Source organism: Eutrigla gurnardus (genome assembly GCF_963514095.1).
Source record: "Eutrigla gurnardus genome assembly, chromosome: 15".
Taxonomy (NCBI): Eukaryota; Metazoa; Chordata; class Actinopteri; order Perciformes; family Triglidae; genus Eutrigla; species Eutrigla gurnardus.
In genome coordinates this window covers 21313989-21341116 of record NC_139938.1, presented here as the reverse complement: position 1 = coordinate 21341116, position 27128 = coordinate 21313989, and the positions used below count along the sequence as shown (strand labels likewise).

The 27128-nt window shown below is 43.4% G+C and overlaps 3 protein-coding genes across 4 annotated transcripts; 1 reads left to right on the top strand and 2 right to left on the bottom strand.

Annotated features, from left to right (window-relative positions):
• Positions 1-294: 294 nt before the first annotated feature.
• On the bottom strand, positions 295-5135 carry serpinf1 (serpin peptidase inhibitor, clade F (alpha-2 antiplasmin, pigment epithelium derived factor), member 1). The gene is made up of 8 exons (XM_084029750.1): positions 5032-5135; positions 3459-3519; positions 3169-3370; positions 2373-2528; positions 1719-1916; positions 1498-1637; positions 1160-1370; positions 295-1025 (listed from the first exon to the last, which is right to left on the bottom strand). The coding sequence occupies exons 2-8, from the start codon at positions 3516-3518 to the stop codon at positions 778-780; spliced, it is 1215 nt and encodes a 404-aa protein (XP_083885876.1). The 5' UTR covers position 3519; positions 5032-5135; the 3' UTR covers positions 295-777.
• Positions 5136-5768: 633 nt separating this feature from the next.
• On the bottom strand, positions 5769-11089 carry serpinf2a (serpin peptidase inhibitor, clade F (alpha-2 antiplasmin, pigment epithelium derived factor), member 2a). Of its 2 annotated transcripts, none has more exons than XM_084028668.1 (9): positions 10867-11089; positions 9737-9805; positions 9395-9629; positions 8939-9082; positions 8814-8856; positions 8204-8349; positions 7419-7561; positions 6651-6855; positions 5769-6551 (listed from the first exon to the last, which is right to left on the bottom strand). In XM_084028668.1, the coding sequence occupies exons 2-9, from the start codon at positions 9788-9790 to the stop codon at positions 6082-6084; spliced, it is 1440 nt and encodes a 479-aa protein (XP_083884794.1). In that variant the 5' UTR covers positions 9791-9805; positions 10867-11089; the 3' UTR covers positions 5769-6081. The 2 variants fall into 2 exon arrangements, with proteins under 2 accessions (XP_083884794.1, XP_083884793.1); XM_084028667.1 differs by having other exon boundaries at positions 9395-9632; positions 10867-11088.
• Positions 11090-15542: 4453 nt separating this feature from the next.
• Positions 15543-26782, top strand: slc13a5a (solute carrier family 13 member 5a). Its single transcript, XM_084029287.1, has 13 exons — positions 15543-16006; positions 18011-18139; positions 18588-18724; positions 19321-19553; positions 19773-19904; positions 20432-20615; positions 21302-21424; positions 21537-21749; positions 25167-25270; positions 25368-25489; positions 25638-25799; positions 25951-26088; positions 26157-26782. The coding sequence occupies exons 1-13, from the start codon at positions 15626-15628 to the stop codon at positions 26283-26285; spliced, it is 2187 nt and encodes a 728-aa protein (XP_083885413.1). The 5' UTR covers positions 15543-15625; the 3' UTR covers positions 26286-26782.
• The last annotated feature ends 346 nt before the right edge of the window (positions 26783-27128 follow it).

Here is a 27128-nt window from a genome sequence, read left to right as displayed (position 1 = left end):
TTTTTTTTTTTTTTTTACATATTTAGAACAAGATGTCAAAAATGTAAAAATAAATTACGCCCAAAAAATTATTTTGTCTTCAGCATCCAAAACAAACTTCTCCTGCAGGAAGAGAAAAGTGATGCGATAAGAGTTTGACATGTGGGGAAATGATCAGCTGCTTCCGTGTCTGCAGAATAACTTTTGCATTTCATTCAGATATTTTGGATTTTATTATGGGTTGAGGATTTCATCTGGATAATGCGTTTGTGTTAAGACCTCGCCCTCCGCTCAGCAGGAAGAGACACAACACTGTTTCGTTTCATTGTCGTTTATTTCTTTTTATATCACAAATGACAATATTGGATTTCTTAAAAAACAATCCGTTGGAGTATTGTCAGTGTGTTTGAGTATCCTGTCGGATTAACAAATATCCTCGTAAGTATCTGCCACCAGAAAACGCAAAGCAAACTCTCGAAATCCCTCCTAGGATCTGCTAAGAGTGCGTGTTTGTGTGTGTTTGTCCATCTGTCTTTGTGAGGACCAGGTTTTAGACCTTCAGAGTGAGGACACCTTTGGAAAGTAACCAGTCTGCTATTTAAAATCCTTCTGTCGAGGGTTTAGATTTGGGTTTTTAGGTTCAGGTCAGGATTAGGATTAGGTTTATGTCTGTTTAAGATGACACAATATCATATCAACGAAAGTCCTCGCAAAGACAGACGTGAAAGTGTGTGTGTGTGTATATGTGTGTGTGTGTGTGTGTGTGTGTGTGTGTGTGTGTGTGTGTGTGTGTGCGTGTTATATCCTCAGGTCCTTAGGGTTGACCACCCGGCCGATGAAGAGCAGCGCCCCCGTCGTCTCGTCCCGGATCAGGTAGAGGAAGGGCCGGTCCACTCGGTAGGACAGGGGGGTCGTCGAGGTGGTGCCAGGGTATTGGTTCCCCTCAGGTGCCGTCTCCATGACGACCTTGTGATTGACGCTGCTGAGCTTGATGGCCTGAGCGGAGATCTTCTCCAGGTCCATGTCCGCTAGCCACTCGGAGAGACCTGCGGTGGGTATAGGAAAGAAGAAGAAGAAGAGCAACAACAGTAGGAATTGAGTACTGTAGATATTCTTTCTGAAATAAGGTCCCATGGCCTCCTGAAGGGGCGGGACTTAGTCTGGTGCGACTTGGACTCACCCAGGTCGCTGAGCAGCGGCAGCAGGTCTGTGGAGTAGCTGAGTCTCAGGGTGGGCAGCGTGAGGGTCACCTGGGCAGGATGCAGGGTCATGGAGAGGTCCTGGACGAACTCGGCGGACAGACTCTCCTCCAGCAGCGTCATGTTAGAGGTCACGTCGTCAGGCAGGAAGACGAACATGCTGATGTCGTTTTGCATCTGGATCTGAGCGATCTGGAGGGAATCGTTTGGGAGAGAGATCTCAGAAAGTGGACTGAAGCACTGGATTCGTCACCACGCCGGGAATCTTGGGTAACAAGTGTTTTTTTAATGGCACATACTCGGGTAGTAAAACACTCACCGTGCAGCTCAGATCTGAGTCGGCACCCATCTTCACAGGGTAGTTGTTCTGTTGCATCATGGGAACGCGGACCCGCACCCCGCCATCCAGTTGGAAGTTCTCCATCGCTCCACTCTGATCGAAGCGAGTCACCCACTTCCCTGTTCACAGACAGAAACCCTGAGCCAGCGCAGCAGCCAGCCAGCTTCCCCCCTCGTTGTCCAAAGGGACATGTGACATACCTTTGAAGTAGGCGGCGCTCACAACGTTCACGCCGGAGTTCGGGGCGAGGGACTTGGCCAGGAAGCGCTGTATCTTCCCGCCAGTCTCCTGAGACACCCAGTCGTTGACTTCTTTCATATTGTTTCCTCCCATCAGAGCCTTGGGACGAACTCCGTACTGCTGCTCCACGAGACCGAAGAAGTCCTGCTTCAGACGTCCTGAAAACAGTTCAGACCAGAACAACGAGTAGAACAAATGCCCACGGACCTGCAACCCAGGACCCAGGACCCAACACCCAGGATGATTGATCACCCTACATCAGTGTTGGGTCTGGCCCTCCAAATATAGAATCTGCTGTAGATAACAAAGTAAATACTGTTGGATAGAAAATGTTGCTAATGTTGAAGAGATGACCTCTGGGCTTATTTTCCTGTTACCAGTGTAGCACTCAGATGAGGACCTAACACTTGTTTCTATTTTTTAGCTCTTACTTTATCGGCAATGATATGTTGTGGTTTCTTTATTTCGACAAATGTACTTATTGTAAGTCGCTTTGGACAAAAGCGTCTGCTAAATGCCCTAAATGTAAATGTAGCATGAAAGCATGGTGATATTAGCACGCTAACTAACAGAAAAACATGGATCCCCTCCCCCAACCCCTGACATGAACTCACGACGTGACAGGTAGATACGAGCTGCAGCACTCAGGCCTTTCCCGGGTGCCCTGACCGAAACCAGCAGGTCCTTCAGGGTGTTGTGGACCTGTGGGTCCTGCAGGGTGTGGTACCTCAGAGCCCTGAACAGCTGCCTTTGAGCACGCTCAGACCCTCCTGTCGGACAGAAGTTAAGGTTGAGGTATATTTTCAAGTTAATTCTTCCATGTAAACATGTTCTATGTCTATTTCTTACTTCAGATAGACAACAGATTATATTTAATATTACTGTTGCGAAGATGTAAGTGACCAGATATTTCATTTCATCCCATAGGCCTACCTGTACTCATTAATGCTCCAACTGCAGGACTCGAACCTTCAATATGTGTACAGGACGGCTTTCTAACTTCAAATATTGCCTTTAGGGATCAAGTTTGTATGATTTGCGAGTTTATTACGATGCTAACAACCAGCATCCGTGCTAGCTAACTTCCCATGAATGAACATTTATGTTTCTAATGAATCCATCACAACGTGTGACAACGCCTCGTTAAGGTCCTTAGGGTGATGATGTTGATGCTTATTGTTGGTTTTATTTATATGAGGACAAACTGTCATAGTATGGGTGTTTATTGATTGGGGCGGTTGGGCTAAGATGCTAGCGGTAGCGTTCACTTGTTGTCATAGCAACTGCAAGCATCCTATGACAAGTGAAAGCTACCACTCCGTTTTTTTTGGGGGGGGGGGGGGCAGTTCCCTAGGTTCCCTACGGTGGCCCTGATACGACGTCGTAAGTTTGGAAAAAATGTGTTGTCACCCATGGAGAGCTGCGTCAGTGCCGCCGACACACTGATTGGCGCCAGGAAGACATTGGCAGCGGCGTCGCGGCCTGCCAGGGCGCGGAACAGGTTGTAGCCGAAGTCCGAGGTGGCGGCGCCCATCTTGGTCGCCGTGGTGGTGAAGAGCTCCACGTGCTCCTCCTCCTCCTCTCCGGCCAGCACCTCGCCTCCCGAGTCCGACTGGAAGCGGATCCACATGAAGATGTTAAACAAGAGTTTAAGAGGATTCGTGTGTTGAGATCTAACGTACGTGTCACACGTCTGATACCTGAGCCTGACAGAAGCTCAGCACGGCCAGCAACACCCCCAGGAAAATGGTTCGATCCATCCTGGAAGACAATCATGGAGATAAGGTGAGGACCTCTCAGCCATGCCTTTTCATGGAGAAGCACTAATGCTAGTTAGCAAGCTAGCTTGTCCATCTCCAGAGCTGTATCCCATCTCTCTAATAGCTTAGCCTATTAGTATAATATTAGCATCATTTATCTCCATCTTGTCTAATACGTTAGCAGAATGCCAAGATAGCTACATTTTCTCTGCTTTGTCCACAAACTTATACGAGCGGCACGAACGTCACCGCGAGACAAAGTGATGCATCATGGGAGAAGATTACAATCTACAACTAGTCACCACCTGTAATTAAGGTTAAACGTTTATAGCTAAGTTCAGCTGCTGCGTTCAGGGAAACCCGTTTAAACGCAAACCGAGTCTCAGACACAATGTGTCTTTGTTCTGCTGCTCACATCTGGACCTGGTTCTCCTGGTTGTCATGGTTTCACAAGTCTGTCATCTGAACCTCTCTCACACACACAGACACATACACACACACACACACACACACACACACTAAGCCTGATGGGAAACACAGACGGTTTTATTTTCCTTCCATTGCCTCGGAAACAATTTCTCAAACGTCACCTTCACGTGACTGCAGGTTTTTTAACCATTTAAAGTGCCTTTATATTCAAATATAATATATATATATATATATATAGTGATTCCTTTAATGAAATTAAAGACCCGACATTAAGGTGCTGAAGAGGTTCCAGTTCTGTTATCAAGTCAAATAAAAATTAACAATAAAATGATCACGGTTCATTAAACCAGCTGGACGTGGATGTCCTGCAACAAAGACCCGAGAATAAATGCTCCCCTTCATCTCTGAGGCGTTGCAGTGTGAACAGGACTGATGGAGTCCTGCAGAGTCCTGCAGAGTCCTGCACACACACATGTCCTGCAGGAACTTGTCTCTGAGACTCGCAGGAATGTTTCCTCCTCGTTGGCTGCTCGTCAACTCTCTGATATCACATCTGGGATTGTTTGGTTTTTAAAGTGAGGACACTGAGCTGAAATGTTCCAAAGTCTTTACAACCTTAAATAACCTGCAAACAAAGCCCGAAGTCCAAATCCACGACTTCACTTTGATTTGAGATACACATTTAGACGGAATGACCAAACTCAGAGGATCTAATGAGCTCATTAACTGGCTGCTGTTATATAAACGCTTTGTTGGCACAGCGACGCGCAGCTCAACTGGAACACACCCAACATGAATAATGATTACTAAAATCATTATTATATTAAAAAATAATTATCATTTAATATCATGGACGACTTTTCTCTTTTCTTGATGGCGAAATATTAAATTCATGAGACAAAGAGATTCTCTGCAGGTTCATCAAACATTAATTTCTGCTTCTTTTCGTACTCTACGTCATCGTGCACATCTTCATTAATTAACCTCCGAGGAGCTCGAACTGCTGCAGTGACGTCAACACCTCACAAGTTGCGCGTAAAAAGCGCAAAGCGACCCAAAAAGCGCGTGAGAGCGCAGCACTCACCTCTCCTCTCGGCTGCTCCCTCGGAGTCTCGGGGACGAGCCGAGTCCTCGTCCCCGATGACGCGTCCTGGCCCCGCGTCTGCGCCCGCAGCGGTGCGCGTCCCCGCCGCTTTGGGGAAAAGCTGCTTTCTGTTGTTAGTGAATCCACATGAAGGGGTTAACTTTCCCCAAACAAATCCAAAGTACAACAAAACTCTCCTTCCCACAACACAAATACACTTTTTGTGTCAACATTTTATTTTCCCAACAGAAACAGAAACAGATCTTCATCTTCGTCTTCGTCTTCAAATCCATTACCAGGTCGAATTATTCTATTCTCATTAAACACTGTATATTAACCTTCCAGAAACCTGACTAATTTGATAAAACATCATCTTTGAAGTGAGATTATACACACACATTATTAATCTGTTGAGGGTTTTAATATTTCAAATTGTTGACTCTTCTAAATCTCCATACAAATCACTTTAATTGCAGCGTATTTATATTTCCCAGCGTTGAGTTTGTTTGCCACTGCACAACTGAATCGGAGAAGTTGGTCTACTACTGGAAGTTGGACTACTTTCTTGATGCAACCCAGACCACCAGACCACGTCGGTCTCTCTAACCACTAGATCACATTGGTGACGGACTTTTAAAAAAAAGAGGTTTTGTTGTCTAAACCAGAGATCAGGGGTCCGCAGAGTTACTGCAGGGGGTCCCCGAAATTATTTGATCCCAAACTTTTTGTCTTGTAAATATAATGTTTAATATAATATAGTAAATGTATGTAATATGGGGTCCCTTCACCGGGTCTCTATGGTCCTTGGCCTCTGGTCTAAAGCTAACATTGATTTTGTTTTGCATAATGTTGTCCTGAGCGAAACAAAGAAACGGAAAATGAATGTCCGTGTACATGAATGACTAGATTTTAATTTGTGTTGAAGAGTGTTATCAGTGTTTTGATCAAAATCTGGACAAGAACCTCAACAAGCATATTTCAGAAAATGTCAAACTATTCATTAAGATTTAAAACTTCAGGCAGCTGCACAGTCGTCTGCTTTGGAGCCGGTTACTTCTTCTTCCCGTCTCTGCCCTCCAGTCCATTCCCACTTTGCACCTCCTCTGCCTCGCCAGCAGGGGCACTACATGACTGCCCTGCCAGCTCTGTCTTGCTGCAGGACCTGTTTTCGTGGTAACCATCTGTGTCTCTTTTCCCGCCGTCCTCCATCACAGGCTGGTCGCTCATGGTGCTGTTGTGGCTTGGATCATCATGGAGCATGGGGTCGTGGTCAGGGGCGGGGTTGGTGACAATGCCCATGAAGAGGGGGGTCAGGGAGGCATCGTCAACAAGTGCGAATAGGAAGGGGGAGTTTATGGAGAAGAGGGAGACGGAACGCGTGGAGGTCACAACGGTGGTAGCAGACGCCTCCACGCCTTCCTCGCTGAGTTCTACAGTGCTGGCGTGGTGGACACCCGTCACCCTTAGTGGCTCGTTAGAAATCCCAGAAAGGTCTGGCCCCGAGAACAGAGAGCCGAGGCCTGACAGGAAGAAAGAACCAGAGAGGAACAGAGGGTCACCATTGGTTGAAGTGTATGTTGCTTTGCTCTGGTGTGCATTAGTGAAGCTGAGATCCTCACCCATGCTGGTCAGCACTTCCTGGAGCTCCTGGCGGTACTGTAGCTTCACCTTGGGTAAGTTGACCTGCATGGTTTTCTCCTGAGGTAAACGTCTGTAAAGGTCGGAGATGTTCAGTTTGGGAAGCACCGACGACACGTTTCCTCTGCCCAGCAGGGGCATGACAATTAATAAGCTGGTGTTTCCTTTGAAGGGAAAACTGGCCACCTGCAAAAGAGACATGGACTTTCTTTTTAAAAGTGATGCATGAATTAGAAACAGAACTTATTTAAACTAATGGCTGCTGAAATCTCCTGTTCAAAGTTGTATAACAGGACACCTTAAACACAGTTAAGGTCAACAGTTGAACCACAGGGCAGCAGGCCAAGCAATGTTGGGCAAACCCAATCTCATGGCAGTTTTGTCTCCTGACAAGTATCCTGATATTCAGTTAATCGTTTGGTAACAATTGCTTCTTCAGTCCACTAGATGGTGCTGAGTTTTCCCTGGCACAGTCACGGGTAAATTCAGCAGGATTGGCAGGAAGTTATAATGCTGACTCAAAATGCTGACTCACTTCCTGGTTTTGGGGACTTGCAGCACTCGATGGCTTTTCCGTCTCTATCAATCATCCCTCACTTATGTCTGTTTGTTTATATTGTGTATGATTAGTCACTGTTTGTTTATTGTTATTGTCTTCAATGTATGCACCTTAGTCACTATGACAAATTCCTCGTTGGTATAAAATCCTTCTTGGCAATCACTGAAGTAGCCATGGATGCAGGTGTTACCTGTGCTTCCAGATCTGGATCGACCAGCAGGCGGAGGGGATACTGGACAGATCTCATCATGTCCACCGACACAGAGTTCTGGCTGTCCAGGTAGAACACACCCTTAGAGGTCACAGAGGGGTCAAATCGCGTCTGCCATTCACCTGACAAAGACAAGAAGGAATCATTAGCAACGTAAGAAAAAATCTGTTCTGTTCTTTAGCCACCTGGGTCAGACTTGCATTTTAAGAATTAAGGTAGACCTTCACAATGAGCACTGGACTCTGATGAAGGTGGACCTTTTCACCCCTCCTGTCTTCAATGCTCAAGGAGCTGCCCTGGTCTGAAAAGCTTCCTGTCTGGTGGTATTAGGGTGGCATATAAACTGTTTGCTGTTTTTTTGGCTTGGACCATGAGTTCCAATATGCAATGAAGCAATTTTTAGCCACTAAGAAGATCAGTGTTGGGACACACCAATATCCTAACGGCATACCACATAGCCACAATGTCTATGGCTCGATTGCTGAGCATGAACTTGTTGTAGGTCAGACCCCATTCTAGTTCCATGTTTCCTGTGTTTCTCTTCACTGTAATGACCAAATTAAGGCACTCTCAAAATCAAACTCTCTTGACTCACTTGACTCATTCAAACAGGATCAAAATAATATTTTTCTCTTGCCATTGACTACCGCACATATATTTTCTGAAATAATGTTCCATGGGGGAACGCCACAAGGTGCGTGACTTTGCCTCTGTAGAGATTAGTCTTCACTGTAAATACATAAATCATTGGTGGAGTGGTTCACCTTTGAAGTACACAGCATTTAAGAGAATAAGCACCACGTCATGTGGAATACTATCCAGGAAGTTGTTGATGTGACCATTGGTGGCATTCTCCACCCATTGGTTGACCTCCTCCACCGAGACCAGTGTGGTCGGATACGATTGGTACCTGAAGAGAGAGAAAAAAACTAAATATATTTTCTTTCACAGCAAATTTAGATGGGAGAATAGAACAGAAATAATTGGTTGGTACACATTTAAGAAAAGGATGAATTATTACTGTGGTTCTCTTCAACTTGCGCCTCCAGCTTCAGTAATTTATCTCTTTTCAGACCATTCTCCATATGACCAGCAGCCACCAGAGAGCTTACCGAGCTTACAGAGTGGTCCCCATTTACCCATTAGCTCCCCAGTGAAAGTAGTTCTCAGTCAACACTCTTCACTTGACAGTTTGTCCTTGATGATCTCTAACTTCCAACCTGCCACCTGAGTAAAGTCTTAATCTGTTTAACCATCAGCACTGCCGTTCACTGAGATATGCAAACTTCTTGTGTCTCGAAAGATCTCAAATATGTACAGGATGAGTTTATTAATGAAAAACATTGATTGTGTATTTAGCCCCACGGTAGTTACCTGGCCAGAGAGTCCACAAGAAAAGACAAATTCACCTCGAATCCTGAGAGGAGGAGAAAGAAGACAAATAGGACACCAATCCTTGTCTAGAATCCTTCACCAGTCTGACCCTGATCACCACTCACCTGGTTTCAGGTACATGCGTGTCGCCACTGCCAGCGATGTGTTGCTGAAATACGCTACGAGGCCTCCCAGTATATGATGGTAACATGGCTGATCGAGGGCATGAAGGCTCTCCAGGAGCAGCTTCTCTGTTTCGTTGCGAGCGCCTGATGTGGATTAAATATGAACATTCAACACGTTTCAAACATTTCTTCACTAAAGATCACGGTTCGGTACGGTAGGACAACTTTGTCTCAGCTTGTCAGGTTCAGAACTACATTCAGACTTGGTCCCAGACCCAGTGTCCCCCCTAGAGCCTTAAGCTCTGAACCCTCAGAGACCAGTAATGTGCAGGCTGATCTGAAATAAGCGGTCCACAGTTGATATTAAAATAAATCTTTGAGCCCTTTTCCGGGAATCGACAGTTGCTGACCATCGCTGAGCTGAACGTAAGAATGGATGAACGAAGTCTGACTGACCTAAGGTGAGCTGAGCGAGGGCCAGGGCCACGCTGAGAGGTGATAGGATGACGTTTGGCTGCTGTGGACCAATAGGGAGCTTCTCCAGGAGCTGTAAACCCAGTCGCTCTATGGCGCCCCCTATGGCCTTGTGGTCCTCTGGGCCGAACACCCGCCCTCCTCCACAGCCCTGAACCTCCTTCTCCTCCTCATCATCTACAGGACCAGAGACATCAGGAGGTCCTGGACTGGGTTCCTGCTGAACACAGATGGGGTTGAGGCTCTGATGAGTAACATTAACTAAAGGATAAACAGCAAATACACTGTCACTAAAAAAGGTTACTAGACTGAGGTTCTTCTTACAGTCAGTCCAGGACAGAAGAGACAAAGCAAGAAAAGAAGAAGACACAGCTTCATGTCCAAACAACCAGCCTGAAAAACACAAAGAGACATCATCAACCATCTAGAAATTCCACAACCGGGCTTCTAATGGACATTTGTCTTTAGGAATCGGAACCATACATACAAAACATATTGAAGAGCAAGAAAATATTCTTAGAATGGTTGAAAGGACTGATGACCACCTAAACACAAAAACCTCTGACACAATGTCAACATGAGGTGATTCCCACTGGGGGGTCTGGGGGATCCAGCAGTTGATTCTTGCAAATTCAGTGCAAGGAAGGCCAGACTACAATGTTAAGGCATCAAAGAATAACATTTTTTCTGGGATTGAAGTTCTGCTTTGGGAGATCCATAATCTAAACTTTTTAACAGGGTCAGCAGCAGAATTAAGTTACCTCCTAAAGCAAAAAAAAATGTTTCATATTAATGGTAATGAATATGTAAAGTGCTTAAACGTAACCTGTCTTGCCGCAAACGTTATTTGCATTGTCACATGAGAACATCCTAGCATGTTAGCATGTATGTTAGCATTAAAGTTCAACTTCCTGTTTCCTGTGACGCTATATAATGTTGTCCTGTCGATGCTGCTACACTCGTAAACTTGTTACGGATCCCATTCGTATTTAGGATTCCTTGAGGGAACGGATTGATATTCAGCGGTTGATCAACACTTTCATCCATCGATCTACGCTGTAAAAGCTATCGGGACTGTTGACATGCTTTCATTGTAATCATATGGACTTCCGTCTGGTAGCTGTAGAGACACTTAGGGTTTCAGATATGGCTGCCGTGTTTACCAGCAGACTAAAGGTTACTGTTTCGGAACCTTTTTTGGCTGCAATACACTGAATACCCAGAACCTAGAATACACTGAACTATATGAACTGTATGACTCTACCAACACTGTACACAAGATAAGGCTCCACTTCATATTTACAATGTGTGGCTCTTTATAGTGGCATCTACTCGTTATATATCTGTAAACTACAGTTTATTTCATGAAACTAACCAAATTGTTCTCCAGACACAGATTCAGAACGTCGTCTTAAAAAGGCTTTTTGGTGAAATCAAAGATGCGGTGAACTCACCTGGCTTGTGTCCGATGTGGGGCAGCAATGAGAAAGCAAAGGGGTTGAAAGATGAGATGGTTGAAGAGTGAAGACAGATATCAACCGTCTCCAGGCTGGACAGCGTAGTGGCTGGACTCAACAACCGCTGCCTCCTGTTGGCCGGTTAATCATCAACTCACACTGATCAGGGCTGCGTGGTCACGGCAGGATGTAAAAGTAAAGAGACAGACAGAAAACCAATCAAAATGGCCATAAAGGCATCTTTGAGGATAGAGATTAGCATTAGCATTAGCCTTCCTCATGTCGTCATTTTAAAAACACGTTTGTCCCTCAACTCACTGGAGAGAAAAAACACTGATCTCAATCACGACAAAGTTAAACTTAATATCTTTCTGATTTGTATGACAATATAATGATATAGAACATTTGAATTATTAATCACATGAGGTATTTATGTGATTGTTATATAGTAATGAGAGTAATGCTAAAATGAATCCAAACTCAACAACAAAACTAAAGTAAACAAATGGCTAAACTAAACAGGACCTATCTAACCCAAACAACGAAGCCAAACTAAGCTTAATGAAACTAAACTAATCAACAAAGCTGAACTAAACTTAATTAAACTTAGCTCATCAGCCTAAACTAAACTAAACCAATCAACAAAGCTGAACTAAGCTTAATTAAACTAAACTAATCAACCTAAACTAAACCAATCAACAAAGTTGAGTTAAGCTTAATTCAACTAAACTAATCAACCTAAATTAAACTAAACCAAGTGAACTACACCAGTTTCGGGGTGTAGAAGTGAGTATTTCACATTGAGACAGTTTGGTGCTCTCCAGCGTCCTGGCCTCACGGCGCTCTACACATACATTCAGCACACAGAGTGGGCGTGTATTTGTCTAGTCCAGACCGCCGGGTTCCAGCTTAACGCCCCCACAATGCAGCTCTGTAACAAACAGGGTGCTTCCTCCGTTCACCTTGATCCACCTGGTTTCAGCACTGAGACTCACTGTGAAGCTCATCAGGCTGAACATAACGAGATAGATATCATTCAAGAATCTGTTTATCTCTCGTACTAAAGACCGAACTGGGTTTTAGACTGCTGGACTAAACACGGCTCAACTTGTGGTTGGAAACCAATAAGAAATGTTTTTTTCCAGTTTGGTATGGAAGACTGGCCTGCTGGTCCTGACCTCAACACCTTTTGGAGGGACTAGACCACTGACTCTGAGCCAGACCTCGATCCCCCAAACGTTAGGAAAAAATCCCTCCCGCCGGTTCAACACCTGGAGGACTTGAGTCTGTTACGGCAGCACATCAATCATCATGTTGTCACAACTGCACAGAATGTGAACATTCACACTCGGTGCATTGTGGGGATTTGAGCACTCGGGTTGAAGTTGGGCCGACTTGTTGAATTATCAGTGTGTTGTTAAAAGAAAACCAGCTCCGCCCACACTCTGCTGTCCAGTACTTCCAGTAATAACGCATAACATTTGCCAGCTGCAAACACAACCGTAGTTTTACTGTCAGAAACTCAAACCACCTGAATTATAGGATGCACTCTCAGAGTCAAAGAAGATCAGGACGTTTTTATGTTGAGTTGAACTATTCTTAACTTTGAGCCACAAATGTGCACCATTGAAAAATAACAGCAAGCTTTCGTTATAGAGCCGAGAGAATAAACTAATTTAGACTAGATTTAACAAATCTAAAAAAAAAAACAATACTAAGCCAAACTAATCTATATTAAACAACAAAGCTGAACTAAATGGGACTTGACAATACAACACCAAAGATAAGCTTAACGGAATTAGAATAAACTAATTTAAATGAAACAGCAAAACTACACTAAACTAAACAATAAAACTGAACTAGACCAAACAAATCTAAACTTAACAACAAAGCTAAGCTAGACTTGACTATTCTAGACTAAACTAGGCTACACTAGACTAAACTAATCCAAAAAACAAAGTTTATATAAACCAAACTAAACCAAACTATACAAATATAAACCAAACACAAAGCTCAACTAAACATAGTTAAACTCATCTAAACTAAATTAACCAAACAACAAAGCTCAACTAAACATAGTTAAACTAATCTAAACTAAATTAACCAAACAGCCAAGCTCAACTAAACACAGTTAAACTAATCTAAACTAAATTAACCAAACAACAAAGCTTAAATAAACTGAAACTAGACTAAACTAATCTCAGCTAAACAACAAAACTGTAGTTTTAGCTTTCAGAGGCAGACACACAAACCGTCTCACCAAATCCCAATCAGGACGGTGTCAGGTTTGCGTTTATAGATGGTATCATCAGCTTAGAAACAGAAAGTGCAATGCTTGTTGGAAACAGAATATTGTTTTTGTGTTGTACATTTGTAGAAATGAACCATCTGAGATGTAATAACAATGATGAGTCAGCAGATGTCACCATTTCTACTGCACGGACAGGTTTGCATTTGAACAGCTTTTATTTGAGGGTGAAAGTGCAACTTTCTGTTGACCAGTTAGACTGATTAATAAGATCACGTGCACGTTTCCGTTGTGTCCACCGGGGAGCAGCAGAGGACAAGCCTGTTTTGGGGGTGTGAGGTAGGCTGGGTGAACCCTGCCTGAACTTCCGGGAAATTTGGATTTCGCTCGGCAGTTTAGGCTGGACACCCTCAGGCTTACTTTCGCTGTTACATTGCCAGAATCTTTGGCTCCAATCAGAAACGGCCATTCTCTCCTGGCACGCTATTGGCCGGTGACGTGACAATGACGAAACATAATGGGCATCGTTCATTTGAACGATGCCCATTGATCCCGCCTCTTGAGCAGTAGAAACAAAGCGCAGCTTCCCCAGACTAATGTTCAATCTTAAAAGATTGACCTTAGTATGGTGAAAACCAGACTAGGTGTGAGGTGTAGCAAGTACAGATGTTTGTTTTAACATGTCAGGAAGAAAAATACAAAGTTGTCAGGAAAATAAATACTCAAGTTAAGTCCAGATACCTGAAAACTACTCGAGTACATTAACCAAGTATTTGTACTTTGTTACATCTGCCGGAAACCAAATTGCCTGATCAAAGAACGTGAATCATCTTAAATCTATAATCTACATCTATCTTTAAAACATGCTTCTTTTAAAACAAAATAAAAGGCAAACAGAAGACTTTCAAACCATTGATTTCACAGAAAGATTACATTTTTATTTTTTTTAATTCAAACTTTATCATCAGCACATGATTTCTAACATTTGAAACATTGTGATACATTTTTCTATATTTGTTTAATTATGTGTAATTGTAAATATGTTTGTTTCTATATTTTTACTTTCAATAAAAAAAATGTATGATTGCTAAAACTATTTTTTCAATACTTTTAACAATGTTCCTTAACGCACCAACCCACCTACCACACACAATTAGCAAAATGGTTCATTTCATGCACAAAATCACACATTGTTAACTAAATTCCAACATTAATTTTATAAATACAATAATACACTAATACAATGCACTTTGTGTACCAAATACTAACGCATTTACTACGCAATACTAACATTTAGTCAATCATAATACAATATCATAAAAAGCACTAATATCAGATGGAATTACAGAAACTGCATTATTGTGTATGTGTCAGGTCTTATACAATAGAAGTATATTGTAGAAATCATAGGTTCCCTTGTCCACGTCTTCCTCGCCCTTGTCCTGATACCCATGTCCTGGTACTCGTCTTCCTCGTCCTTGTCCTGGTACACGTCTTCCTCTCCCTTGCCCTGATACTTGTCTTCCCCTCCCTTGCTCTGGTACCCTTGTCCTGGTACTCGTCTTCCTCGCCCTTGTCCTGGTACCCATGTCCTGGTACTCGTCTTCCTCGCCCTTGTCCTGGTACCCATGTCCTGGTACTCGTCTTCCTCTCCCTTGTTCTGGTACCCTTGTCCTGGTACTCGTCTTCCTATCCCTTGTTCTGGTACCCTTGTCCTGGTACTCGTCTTCCTCTCCCTTGTTCTGGTACCCATGTCCTGGTACTCGTCTTCCTCTCCCTTGTTCTGGTACCCTTGTCCTGGTCCTCGTCTTCCTCTCCCTTGTTCTGGTACCCTTGTCCTGGTCCTCGTCTTCCTCTCCCTTGTTCTGGTACCCTTGTCCTGGTACTCGTCTTCCTCTCCCTTGTTCTGGTACCCTTGTCCTGGTACTCATCTTCCTCTCCCTTGTTCTGGTACCCTTGTCCTGGTACTCGTCTTCCTCTCCCTTGTTCTGGTACCCTTGTCCTGGTACTCGTCTTCCTCTCTCTTGTTCTGGTACCCTTGTCCTGGTACTTGTCTTCCTCTCCCTTGTTCTGGTACCCTTGTCCTGGTACTCGAAGATGACAAGTGAAGATAACATACATACATGTGAATATATACGTTTTTTAGAGATTATTATTATGTTTAGTTCATTATTATCAATGAGAACTCAAGGACTCAAACTTTATGATATTCACTTTAATATCAAGATCATAAAACATCGTTAGAGACATAAATGTGTTGAAGCGTCATCGTAGCGATCTATCGGATGTTTTCTGCTTCGGAACAAACAGATTTGTTGAATCAGTGAAGATAAAAAGTGACGTAAACAGGAGATCTGATTTCCTCTTCAGTGTTGACTCTCACTGTGTGAGAGCGGAGATAAAGTCTGCAGGGCCGTGTGTGTGTGTGTGTGTGTGTCTCTGTGTGTGTGTGTGTGTGTGTGTGTGTGTGTGTGTGCGTGTGTGTGTGTCTGTGTGTGTGGAACTCACATGGAGTTAATATTTAGTGTCAACTGTGAAAAGCATCACAAAAGAGAGAGAGACAGAGAGACAGAGACAGAGAGAGAGAGACAGAGACAGAGAGAGAGAGAGAACGAGGTCTGCAGACTGAGTGAGATCGTCAAACAGGGAGAAGAGTGTCGTCGCTGCAGCTGCAGTTATTCTCTGAGTCGTTCAGACTTGATCTTCATCTTCTTCATCTTCTTCATCTTCTTCATCTTCTTCATCTTCTTTATCTTCTTCATCATCTTCATCACCATGTCGGTTCTTCCTCTGAGGGTGCGAATGCTGCAGCGGGTCTGGAGGTTAAAGGGCGTCATCGTCCTCGTTTGCAGCCCATTCATCCTGCTGCCGCTCGCCGTCGGCACCACGGTGAGACCCAAACCAGTTCACTAACCAGTTCACTGACCAGTTATATGACCAGTTATATTACCAGTTAAATGACCAGTTATATTACCAGCTACATGACCAGTTATATTACCAGTTACATGACCAGTTCACTGACCAGGTACATGACCAGTTATATGACCAGTTATATGACCAGTTATATGATCAGTTATATGACCAGTCTAAATAACCAGCTGAGTAATATCTCCCCATTTGAACTGGTCAGTCTGGAAGCTGGTGCTTCTGGTTCTTTACTGGTTTCCAGGTTCGGGATATGAACAACTTTCTGTCACTGATTGACCATCAGATTCCAGACTGTTTAAACGTTCACTGAGAAGAAAAACAGCAACTTTAATCTGTTTGTGGGTCAGTTTTCACTTCCTGTCTCCTTTAGTTCCACGTTAAAAAACTGTTAAGAACTTCATAGCAACAGAGTTCTGGTTCTGGTTCTGGTTCCTGAACACTTCCCAGAAATCAACACTGGTGATGGTGATTTTATGAGCAACTGATTCTGCATAATAGGCTAATGAGCCGCGTGCTGTTTGTGAGATTGTTTTTAAGTAACGGCATTTGTTTCTGGGTGACAGCGAATTGCTCAAAAGGGATTGATGTTGCCTCAACATAAGTAAGAGGTTTTAAAGCTAACACTGGTTTGGTCTCAACCTAACTATTGTCTGTTTGTTAAGTTTATTTTTGTTTGATTTTTGTGGAGTTAAACTGTTTTGTATTAGTTTAGTTTAGTTTTTAGATTAGATTAGTTGTTCAGTTTAGTTGTTTAGTTGAGTTTAGTTGTTTAGTTTTGTTCTTTGTTTAGTTTAGTTGTTGAGTTTAGTTGTTTAGTTAAGTTTAGTTTAGTTGTTTAGTTTTGTTCTTTGTATAGCCTAGTTGTTTCTTTTAGTTGTTTCTTTTAGTTGTTTAGTTACGTTTAGTGTAGTTTAGTTTAGTTTTTGAGTTTAGTGTAGTTTAGTTGTTGAGTTTAGCTTAGTTATTTAGTTAAGTTTAGTTGTTTAGTGTAGTTTAGTTGAGTTTCGTTGTTTAGTTAAGTTTAGTTGTTAAGTTTAGTTGTTAAGTTTAGTTGTTTAATTAAATTAAGTGTAGTTTAGTTGTTGAGTTTAGTTTAGTTGTTTAGTTAAGTTTAGTTCAGTTGTTTAGTTAAGTTTAGTTGTTAAGTTTAGTTGTTAAGTTTAGTTGTTTAGTTAAGTTAAGTGTATTTAGTTTAGTTGTTGAGTTTAGTGTAGTTTAGTTGTTGAGTTTAGATTAGTATGCATTCTCACGTGTTGGAAAACCAAACATCACGTTCTCCGTCCTGTTGATCGGTTCTGGGCAGTTCAGGTGTTGTGTCTGGACTTTGGTGGGTTTCGGACACCGCTTCCCTTCACAGAAGGATTCTGGAGTCCAGCAGGTGGACCAACAGACAGCTGGTAGTGGTTTCATCTGCATCAACAGGCTCTGCTTTCTACACAAACAGCTGCTGCTGTTCTCTGGTGGGAGTCACACATGTGAAACCAAATTCACACATCTGAAACTAACTTCACACGTGTTAAACCAAATTCACATGTGTGAAACCAACTTCACCAACGTCACCGATGATTTAAAAGATCCCAGCAAAGATCTCCGCGTTTCTTCTGCAGGATTAAAACCTTTAATAACTTTGTGGGGAACAAATTAAGGCTGTCATAAGATTACAAGAAGAAGAATTATTTTTTTACAAACATTTTTAATTTGAGTGGAAATGATGGAAATAAAAAGAAATGCAAATATGGCTGAAAAGTTTTTCATGTCTGAGACCTTGACTAACTAATCATCTTCATCTTCTTCTTCTTCTTCTTCTTCTTCTTCTTCTTCTTCTTCTTCTTCTTCTTCTTCTTCTTCTTCTTCTTCTTTGTGTTAATCTGAAATGTGTGTCTGTGTGTGTGTGCTTGTCTCTGTGTGTGTGTGCTTGTGTGCGTGTGTGTGTGTGTGTGTGTGTGTGTGTGTGTGTGTGTGTAGGAGGCGGCCTGTGCTTATGTCATCGCCCTCATGGCGGTGTACTGGTGCACTGAGGTGCTGCCACTGGCGGTGACGGCGCTTCTGCCGACCATCCTGTTCCCCGTCCTCGGCATCATGGAGTCCAAAGATGTGAGACAGACACACGCACACACACACATACACACACATATATCCACACACACACACACACACACACACACACATATACACACACACACACACACATATACACACACACACATGCTTGTTTTAAATGCAACAGAATTCATTTTCCTTTGTCCAGAAACAAAACCAAAACCATTTTTGTGTTTCACACTTAAGATCATAAAATTTCCCCAAGAAGCAAGACCAAAACAGTAACATTTATGGATACTTTCTGGTATATTTTGAGATGAGATAGAACTTTATTAAGAACTATAAAATATACAATAGGTACGACTTACACCTGTGTCTAATACAATAACTATAAATGTAAAATACATTTCATAAAATAGGAAAATAAATTGGCAATTTTGTTGAATTATTGTACACGATATCAAGAGAGATATAGAGAATGACTGCTGATCCGGTTCTCCAGGTGTGCATGCAGTACCTGAAGGACACCAACATGCTGTTTGTGGGGGGGCTGATGGTGGCCATCGCCGTGGAGCACTGGAACCTCCACAAGCGTATCGCGCTCCGAGTCCTGCTGCTGGTCGGCGTGCGACCCGCCCTGTGAGTCACCTGACCTCCTGCAGCCACGCCAGACGAATGTTTGAGTCGATAATGAAAGTGTGTTTCACAACGGGGTAATTTGGCTTACCTCCATTTCTTCTGAAATAAGGTCCCGTGGGGAACACTGGAAGGGGGGTGGGGCTTAAGGGCACAGCTAGAGTCGCTATAAATGCTGTTTTCCTGTCGGGCGGCGTTTTTTTTAAAGACGCAACATTCTTTGATGTCACACAATGCCAAGAGGCCTATTTGAAGGCGGCTAGGCCGGTTGCAACGCGTCTTGGTGTAATCAGCCTCTCTGTAGAGTGTTTATCATCTCAACATGCTGTAATCTGGACTACGTTAAAACAAAGTATCCTCACAGGAATTATAGCTTTAAAGGGAATTCTGAAGTAATGGTGGAAAATCATAACCATTGATTGGATGTTCTCCATTAAAGGATCAGGTGATATACCTCGTACTAAACCCCCTTCCCATTTCCCAGACTAGTTATAAACTCCCTTTCTGTTTCCCAGACTAGTACTAAACCCCCTTCCTGTTTATCAGACTAGTACTTGGTCACACTGGTTGAAACCATCTCCTCTTTCTTTGCCTCCCAGGTTGATGTTGGGATTCATGGGAGTGACCGCCTTCCTGTCCATGTGGATCAGCAACACAGCGACCACCGCCATGATGGTCCCGATTGTCCAGGCTGTCCTGGAGCAGTTCCATGGCAATGTAGACCCTGAATCCTCATCCAAGACCCAAAGACGGAGTGTCGTCCCCCACCAGGACAATCAGGAGAAAACCAGCAGCATTCTGAAAACTGATGCTCCCTGCATCCTGGAGAACGGTACGGCTGATGGTTTAGAAAGACCCGTCCAGACTCCAGTGAGTCCTTTATGTTCAAAAGCAGAGTATGTGTGCATGATCAAGGGGGTGAAAGGTGGACTTGTAGCTAACGTCCAACTGAATGGGTCGGTCTAGACCAAAAATGCCAGTACTGATTTTAGGTCTTGTTGGAAACAATAAGTATCAATTTTTTTCTTTAGTCTGAACTCATTGATTCCAGGTCTGAATGGGGCAACTTTACCACCAGGAGTCTCGGAGAATGTCAGCAACCTACAAGACAACACATCCTTGGAGCAGAAAGTGTCTTCAGGACCGGAGACCATCAGACCTCCATCAGACTCCACCAACAGTGGTGAGTCCTCAGAGGACATGATATCAGCCGTCACTTTGTATGACCTACCTGCCTTGTCTGTTTGCTAGCTAGTAGCTAGCTAACTAACTAGCCGTGGTTTTTGATTCAATTAATTTCTTCAGTATGAAAATAATGCAGTGATAATTGTCTATAGCCCACTTAAACTAATTGTTCATAATATGTTAGGTTTTTAACATTCTGTTCTCATGGTTTTTACTTATTTGAGGGTTTTCTGGGTGGGTGTACTTTAAGCCAAACCACGATCTGAACTTAAATCTAACCAAGCACTTTTGTTGCTTCATCCATTCTATTAATAACTAACCTTGTGCTTCTATTTGTTGCGGGGAGATTGTGCATTTGTCTAACCAATTGCTGTTTGTTTTGGCGATAACTTTTAGTCCAATCGGACATTTTTCAGACTTCAGGATCATTCTAGATAAGGGATCACCCCTGTTCTAGAGCATCATTTCTAGAATGATCAGAATCTGTCGTCAGTAGACCTTTAAATGACAAACTGTGTTTTTTAGTGGTCGTTTCCGTGGATAACATCTGCTGTCAGATGGAGTTGGAGGAGCTGAGTGACGAGGAGGAGGAGAAGAGAAGGATGAGTAAAGGACTACTGCTGTGTGTTTGCTATGCCGCCAGCATCGGAGGCATCGCCACTCTGACCGGGACCGGACCAAACCTGGTTCTAATGGGACAGATGAGCCAGTAAGAGCCAACACACAAACCAGGAGGCAACCTCCGGTTCTGATAAGTGAAGCCAAACCTGAAGTCGCTTAAAGCTGCATTCTCTCTGCTGGCCACCAGGGGGCGACTCCTCTCTGGTTGTATAGAAGTCTATGAGAAAATGGTCCTACTTCTCTCTTGATGTATTATCCCAGTAAACATTGTAAACATGAGTTTATGGGCTCAATCTCAAGTCTTCCTCAATCCAGCATGATGTTCATTTAGTACATTATGGTCCATTTAGAGTCCACCAGACCAGAAAGCAGGGGATGCTTTAGGGGCAGGGCTTACCTGCTGATTGACAGGTGACTACCAATGCTAGTTAGCTACTAAGATGACTTCAACACTTAAAGTTGACCTTGAACTATAGAAGCTAACTTTGTTATCAGCTTCACACCAGCATCCACATGGATCCAGATCCAATAAGGGTGCTGCTCTTCACTTCCTTCACTGGTTGCAAAAATTCCAAAATGGCCAGAATCCAAGAATGTCGAACTCAAGGTTTCAAAACCTTAGTCCACAAACCAACGTTTGACATCACCATGACAACGTCCATTTTTGATATACAATCTATGACACACACACTGGTGGAAACAGGAAGTGCTCCCCTACAAGGACTTAAATGCAGTTTGCTTGTTAATGTGACTTTAAACTTCCTGTCTTCGTAGACTCTTCCCTCAGAATGGTGATGTCATCAACTTTGCGTCGTGGTTTGCGTTCGCCTTCCCCACCATGGTGCTGACCCTGACGCTGGCCTGGTTCTGGCTGCAGTTCCTCTACATCGGCTGCAAGTGAGTTGCTTTGTAGAGAAAACAAACAAAGAAAATGCAAATGCAAATGTTGTTTTGAACTTCCGATGATTTAACGTAGCAAGAATTTTATTCTGGCGTGGACTCGTTGCAGCCTGCGGAGGACATGGGGTTGCGGCGCAGCGCCGACGGAAAAGGAGCGAGCGGCGTACGAGGTGATCCGAGACGAGTATCGGCGTTTGGGGCCGCTGAGTTACGGAGAGGTCAGCGTCCTGGGGCTCCTCATCCTCATGGTGGTGCTGTGGTTCACCAGAGACCCACGCTTCATGGACGGCTGGGCCACCCACGTCTTCAACGCCAAGGCGGAGTGAGTACACAAGCTAGCTACACATTGTTGTTGTTGACAAGTCGCAGTCGCCCAATCACGGTTACGTCCTTACGTCAGTAATGTTGCCTAAACTTAACTCTTCATAATTATTTTAATTCAAGCACAAAGTTTTTCCTAAACTTAACTTGTGTAGCGTAAAAAAACCAGGTGCGGACTGAAACGACACTTCCAGCTGAAATACTTTAGTTTCAAAGTCTTTGTTGTTTTCAGAAACGATCTGTAACCGGAAAACTAAAGTTAAAGTTCTACACACAAGAAAGAAGGACAGAATGTGAGTGTAAGTGTATGTGTGTGTGTTGTTGGTTGAGGACCTTGCCTCGGGGCCAAAGCCCTGCGCACACACAGGAATCAGAGGCGAAGAACAAACAGAGAAAGTGTTCTGGGTTCAAACTGTAAACTTTCGTGTGACTGACCTGCAGACGTCAAGCACGAACACCGTGTTTCAGGTCGGAGAGGCCGACCGACCGTCACGTCACGCCAATCTGAACGTTGAGTTCTGGGGTCAAATAATAATAATGTTGAAATAAGTGAAGAAATGCATCCAGATTTACAGAATCAAATCTGAATTTACTGGATTCAAATTTAGCAATAAAATGTGTGATTCAACCTGTAAAACAAAACTTAAAGTAACTTATTTCAGGACTCCTTTTCCGTGAATGAAAAGTTAAATGTGCATAAATGATGTGTGAAAAGCTCAAATGTGCAAACGTGATACATGAAATAAAAGTTCCTAAAAGTGGCGTACGATTCTTCTCCTAAGATCACGTTAGCAAACATCTCATTCCCACCGTGGATGTAGCGCGTTCGCTCGTTAGCTCGTTAGCAATATAGGAAGACGACACCCCTGTCTGCCTACAGAGCTTTGATTGGTTCTCCAACCAAAGAGCACAACCACAGCGAATCAGAGAGCTGGAGCCTGAGTTCACCTGTCCACTTCCACCTGTCATAGTGACATCATCATAGTGACCTCATCCCAGTGGCCTCATCCTAGTGACCTCATCCTAGTGACCTCATCCCAGTGACCTCATCCCAGTGACCTCATCCCAGTGACCTCATTGGATGTTTTGTTCATTCACAAACTGCCAGCTGGGTCACATGACCAACGCAGGACATTAGCTATTGATCTGTTTGTCCGGTGAATGTTTTTGTCCCGTCGGCTTAACAACTTCTCAGAAGAGAAACACGATTCATTAATTCTTTGTTTCTCATGAATCCTCTAAATTCAACACGTTTCTATTATAAACCTTTAGTTTGATGCAAATTTAGACCTGAGATCAAAAATCTAGATGGGTTTATCTTGTCTTTTTCTTTTAGCTTTGTGTCAGTCAAAGAAAACACTTTAATCGGTTTAAGTCACCAATAAATTAATTTTATTAATTTGTGTATCTTATCCAGATTGAATAAAAAAATTTCCTTTTTGCTCTTTTAGATCACATCATGTTGTGTTTAAGAATAAATGCTGAAAAAAATGCCCAAAGAAAATCTATTTCTTTGTGTTTTAATGTGAAAATCTTCCTGGAAAACAAAATATGAGGTAAAAGAGATGAACACATGACGAATGATGACACGATGGACCCATTAACTGGTTAAGATTTCATGCAAGTATTTGTACTTCTACTGGAGAAAAGAACGTCATTAAGAAATAAATTGAACAATCCTAAAAACAAAGTGACATGCAGATGTCTGATGTCCTGGACTGGTTTTGAAGTGCTGGTCCTGGCCCTGGTGGTCCTGGTGGTCCTGGTCCTGGATTCACCTTGGACCTGCAGTCTGCAAACGGATGATTTCAACATGTTTCCTGATTACACCGGTTGATAGGAGCTTGTACGTCCTGCAGTCAGATGGCTGATCTCTGACCTTTGACCTCGTTACCTCCGTCAGCAGGAAGCCGATCAATTGGGACTCAGTGGCTCCGCCCATCAATATTCTTCTTCATGTTTGTCGGAGTTTTGGACTTTTTGTTTTAATGAAAGTTTAAAACGTTGAGTCATCGTAAATTCACCAGGACTTACAAACATAAACACTCTGGTGAAATAGTGAAATCCCCATTCATGAAAGGAGCGGCTGCTGTTGCAATCACGGGAGCTGTTGCATCATGGGAGATGTTACTCCACGCTAACGGAGGGCCACTGAGCAGCCAAAGACCTGTCCCGGAATTTGACCTTAAATCCCCAATCCATATTCAGTAAAAGACACGTGAGTTTGTTTTATTCCACGTTTAGTGTATGGAGCGTATAAATAACACAGGAATGAGTCAGATCCAGACTTCATTCCAACTTCAGTCAGACCTCATACAGTCCTCAATCAGACCTGTCAGACCTCAGTCAGGCCTCATTCAGACCTCATTCAGACCTCAGTCAGACCTCATTCACACCTCATTCACACCTCATTCAGACCTCATTCACACCTCAGTCGGACCTCAGTCAGGCCTCATTCAGACATCATTCACACCTCAGTCAGACCTCAGTCAGACCTCATTCACACCTCAGTCAGACCTCATTCACACCTCAGTCGGACCTCAGTCAGACCTCATTCAGACATCATTCACACCTCAGTCAGACCTCAGTCAGACCTCATTCACACCTCATTCACACCTCATTCACACCTCAGTCAGACCTCAGTCAGACCTCAGTCAGGCCTCATTCAGACCTCATTCACACCTCGGTCAGACCTCAGTCAGACCTCAGTCAGACCTCTTTCACACCTCAGTCGGACCTCAGTCAGACCTCATTCACACCTCAGTCAGACCTCATTCACACCTCAGTCAGACCTCAGTCAGACCTCATTCAGACATCATTCACACCTCAGTCAGACCTCATTCACACCTCAGTCAGACCTCATTCACACCTCAGTCGGACCTCATTCACACCTCAGTCAGACCTCAGTCAGGCCTCATTCAGACCTCATTCACACCTCAGTCAGACCTCATTCACACCTCAGTCAGACCTCTTTCACACCTCAGTCGGACCTCAGTCAGACCTCATTCACACCTCAGTCAGACCTCATTCACACCTCATTCACACCTCATTCAGCCCTTTTTCACACCTCAGTCAGACCTCATTCAGGTCTTTGTGCATCCGAATGTTCAACAAACTGAAACGAGTCGTATAGAAGGAGAACCAACATGGACCTGTGATCACGTGATTAGTTCAAACGAAAATGGTGGTTGGTGTTAGTTTTCAATTGTTGGTTGCTAGTTAGCTAGCTAGCTTGTCCTTCACTTTAGATGGATGGCTGGCTAGTTGGCGTGTTCTTCACTGGAGATAGATGGCTGGCTAGTTAGCTTGTTTGCTAGTTAGCTTGTTAGCTAGGTTAGCTGTGGTTTCTGCTGGATGTTGATTACATAAAAGCAGATTAATTGATTAATTGATTAATTAATTTTCCATCTCTCTGCAGGTTTGTCACCGATGCGACTGTTGCTCTGTTTGTTGCTGTGTTGCTGTTTGTTCTTCCCTCTGAGCCACCGCGTTGCTTCTGCTCCTGGAGGAGCTCTGACACAGGTATACACACACACAGGGACACACACACAGGCACACACACACCCGGTAACAGCTCTTTTATTTCTTTAATGAAATAAACACGTTTTTATCCAATCAGAGTCCCGGGTGTCACAAGGTTCCACCCCCGCTCTGCTCACCTGGCAGGTGACCCAGAAGAAGATGCCCTGGAACATCGTGCTGCTGCTGGGAGGCGGCTTCGCCCTCGCCAAAGGCAGCGAGGTGCGTTCAGGGCCTTCAGAGAGGGGAGGATGTTTCGCTTTCTTCTTAGTAACACGACATGGTGTGTGTGTGTGTGTGTGTGTGTGTGTGTGTGTGTGTGTGTGTGTGTGTGTATGTAACTGTGTGTGTGTGTACCTGTGTGTGACAGGAGTCCGGTCTGTCCTGCTGGCTCGGTGCTCAGCTGACGCCGCTGCGCTCCATCCCTCCGTCAGCCATCGCCGTCCTCCTCTGCCTCCTCGTCGCCACCTTCACCGAGTGTACCAGCAACGTTGCCACGGCAACCCTCTTCTTGCCCATCCTGGCCTCCATGGTAAGAACCAAGCAAGAACAGGAGCCTGTTGAGGCATTCATAGGTTTTTAATGTGAAATGTCGTGACAGGAAGTCATCTTAACAGCAACACAAAAGCATGTGGAAGCAACTGAAGTGTTGGTGTGTTCTTCTTGCTTCCTGTCCAACCCAGTCCCAGTCCATGAGTCTGAACCCCCTCTATGTGATGATCCCCTGCACCCTCAGCGCCTCCTTCGCCTTCATGCTGCCCGTGGCCACGCCCCCCAACGCCATTGTCTTCTCCCACGGTATCCTCAAGGTGTCCGACATGGTGAGTCCTGCTTCTGGTAAGACAGACTCCTCAGAGGACCTAAATAACCACCTCTGCGCCCCCTGCAGGCTAAAACCGGCGTGGTGATGAACATCATCGGGATCGGCTGCATCAGCCTCGCCATCAACAGTTGGGGTCACGTGATATTTGGCCTGGACTCCTTCCCTGCGTGGGCCAACGCCACCGCGCCGGCGTAGCACTCCGCAAGCACCGGCCGATGTTTGGACCTCCTTCCTCTTCTAAACACAGATGTGTTTTTTACCACCTTACTTCTACTTTTATTTATTTTTTATCAATCAACGTTCAGCTGCTGTCACGTGTTTTTTTTAATTAAAATCACTCACTGAAGAACATAAGGGATTATGTAATTTGTGCTGCTGGATGGCTTTTAATTTGAAACATCTGTGAATACAGTCTATAGAGCGGTTAAGTCCCGCCCTTTCCTGTGTCCCCAGATATTTAGCTCAAACTATTAAAAGGTATATAATAATATAAGACACATTAGTTTATGTAGAGAAACTGGGTCCAGATCAGTGAACGTTATGAGTTACAACAGCTTTCATCCCTCTGGATTGGAATTATGTTTGTTTTGTGTTGTTTTATATTTAAACGTTAGCATTTTGATTCAGTAGCGGTGAGTGATTCTGTACATACGTGACCTAAAGAGATTTGTAACGTCTTTTATATGTGTCAATAAAAGTTGATCTTTAAAGAAACATGTGACAACAAATCTTTGACAACTGAAGCATTGTAAAAAAGAAAATGAAAATGTGTGTGTATAAATATATATACATACAGTATATTATATATATTATAGTATATAGTGTAGTAAAATATTATATATATATATATATATATATATATATATATATATATTATGTATAAATGTGTGTGTATAAATATATATATTATAGTATATATATATAGTGTAGTAAAATATAATATATATATATATATATATATATATATATATACATACATATATATTTTAGTTTATATTATACATAATATATATAAATTAGTCCTACTTATAATAAAGT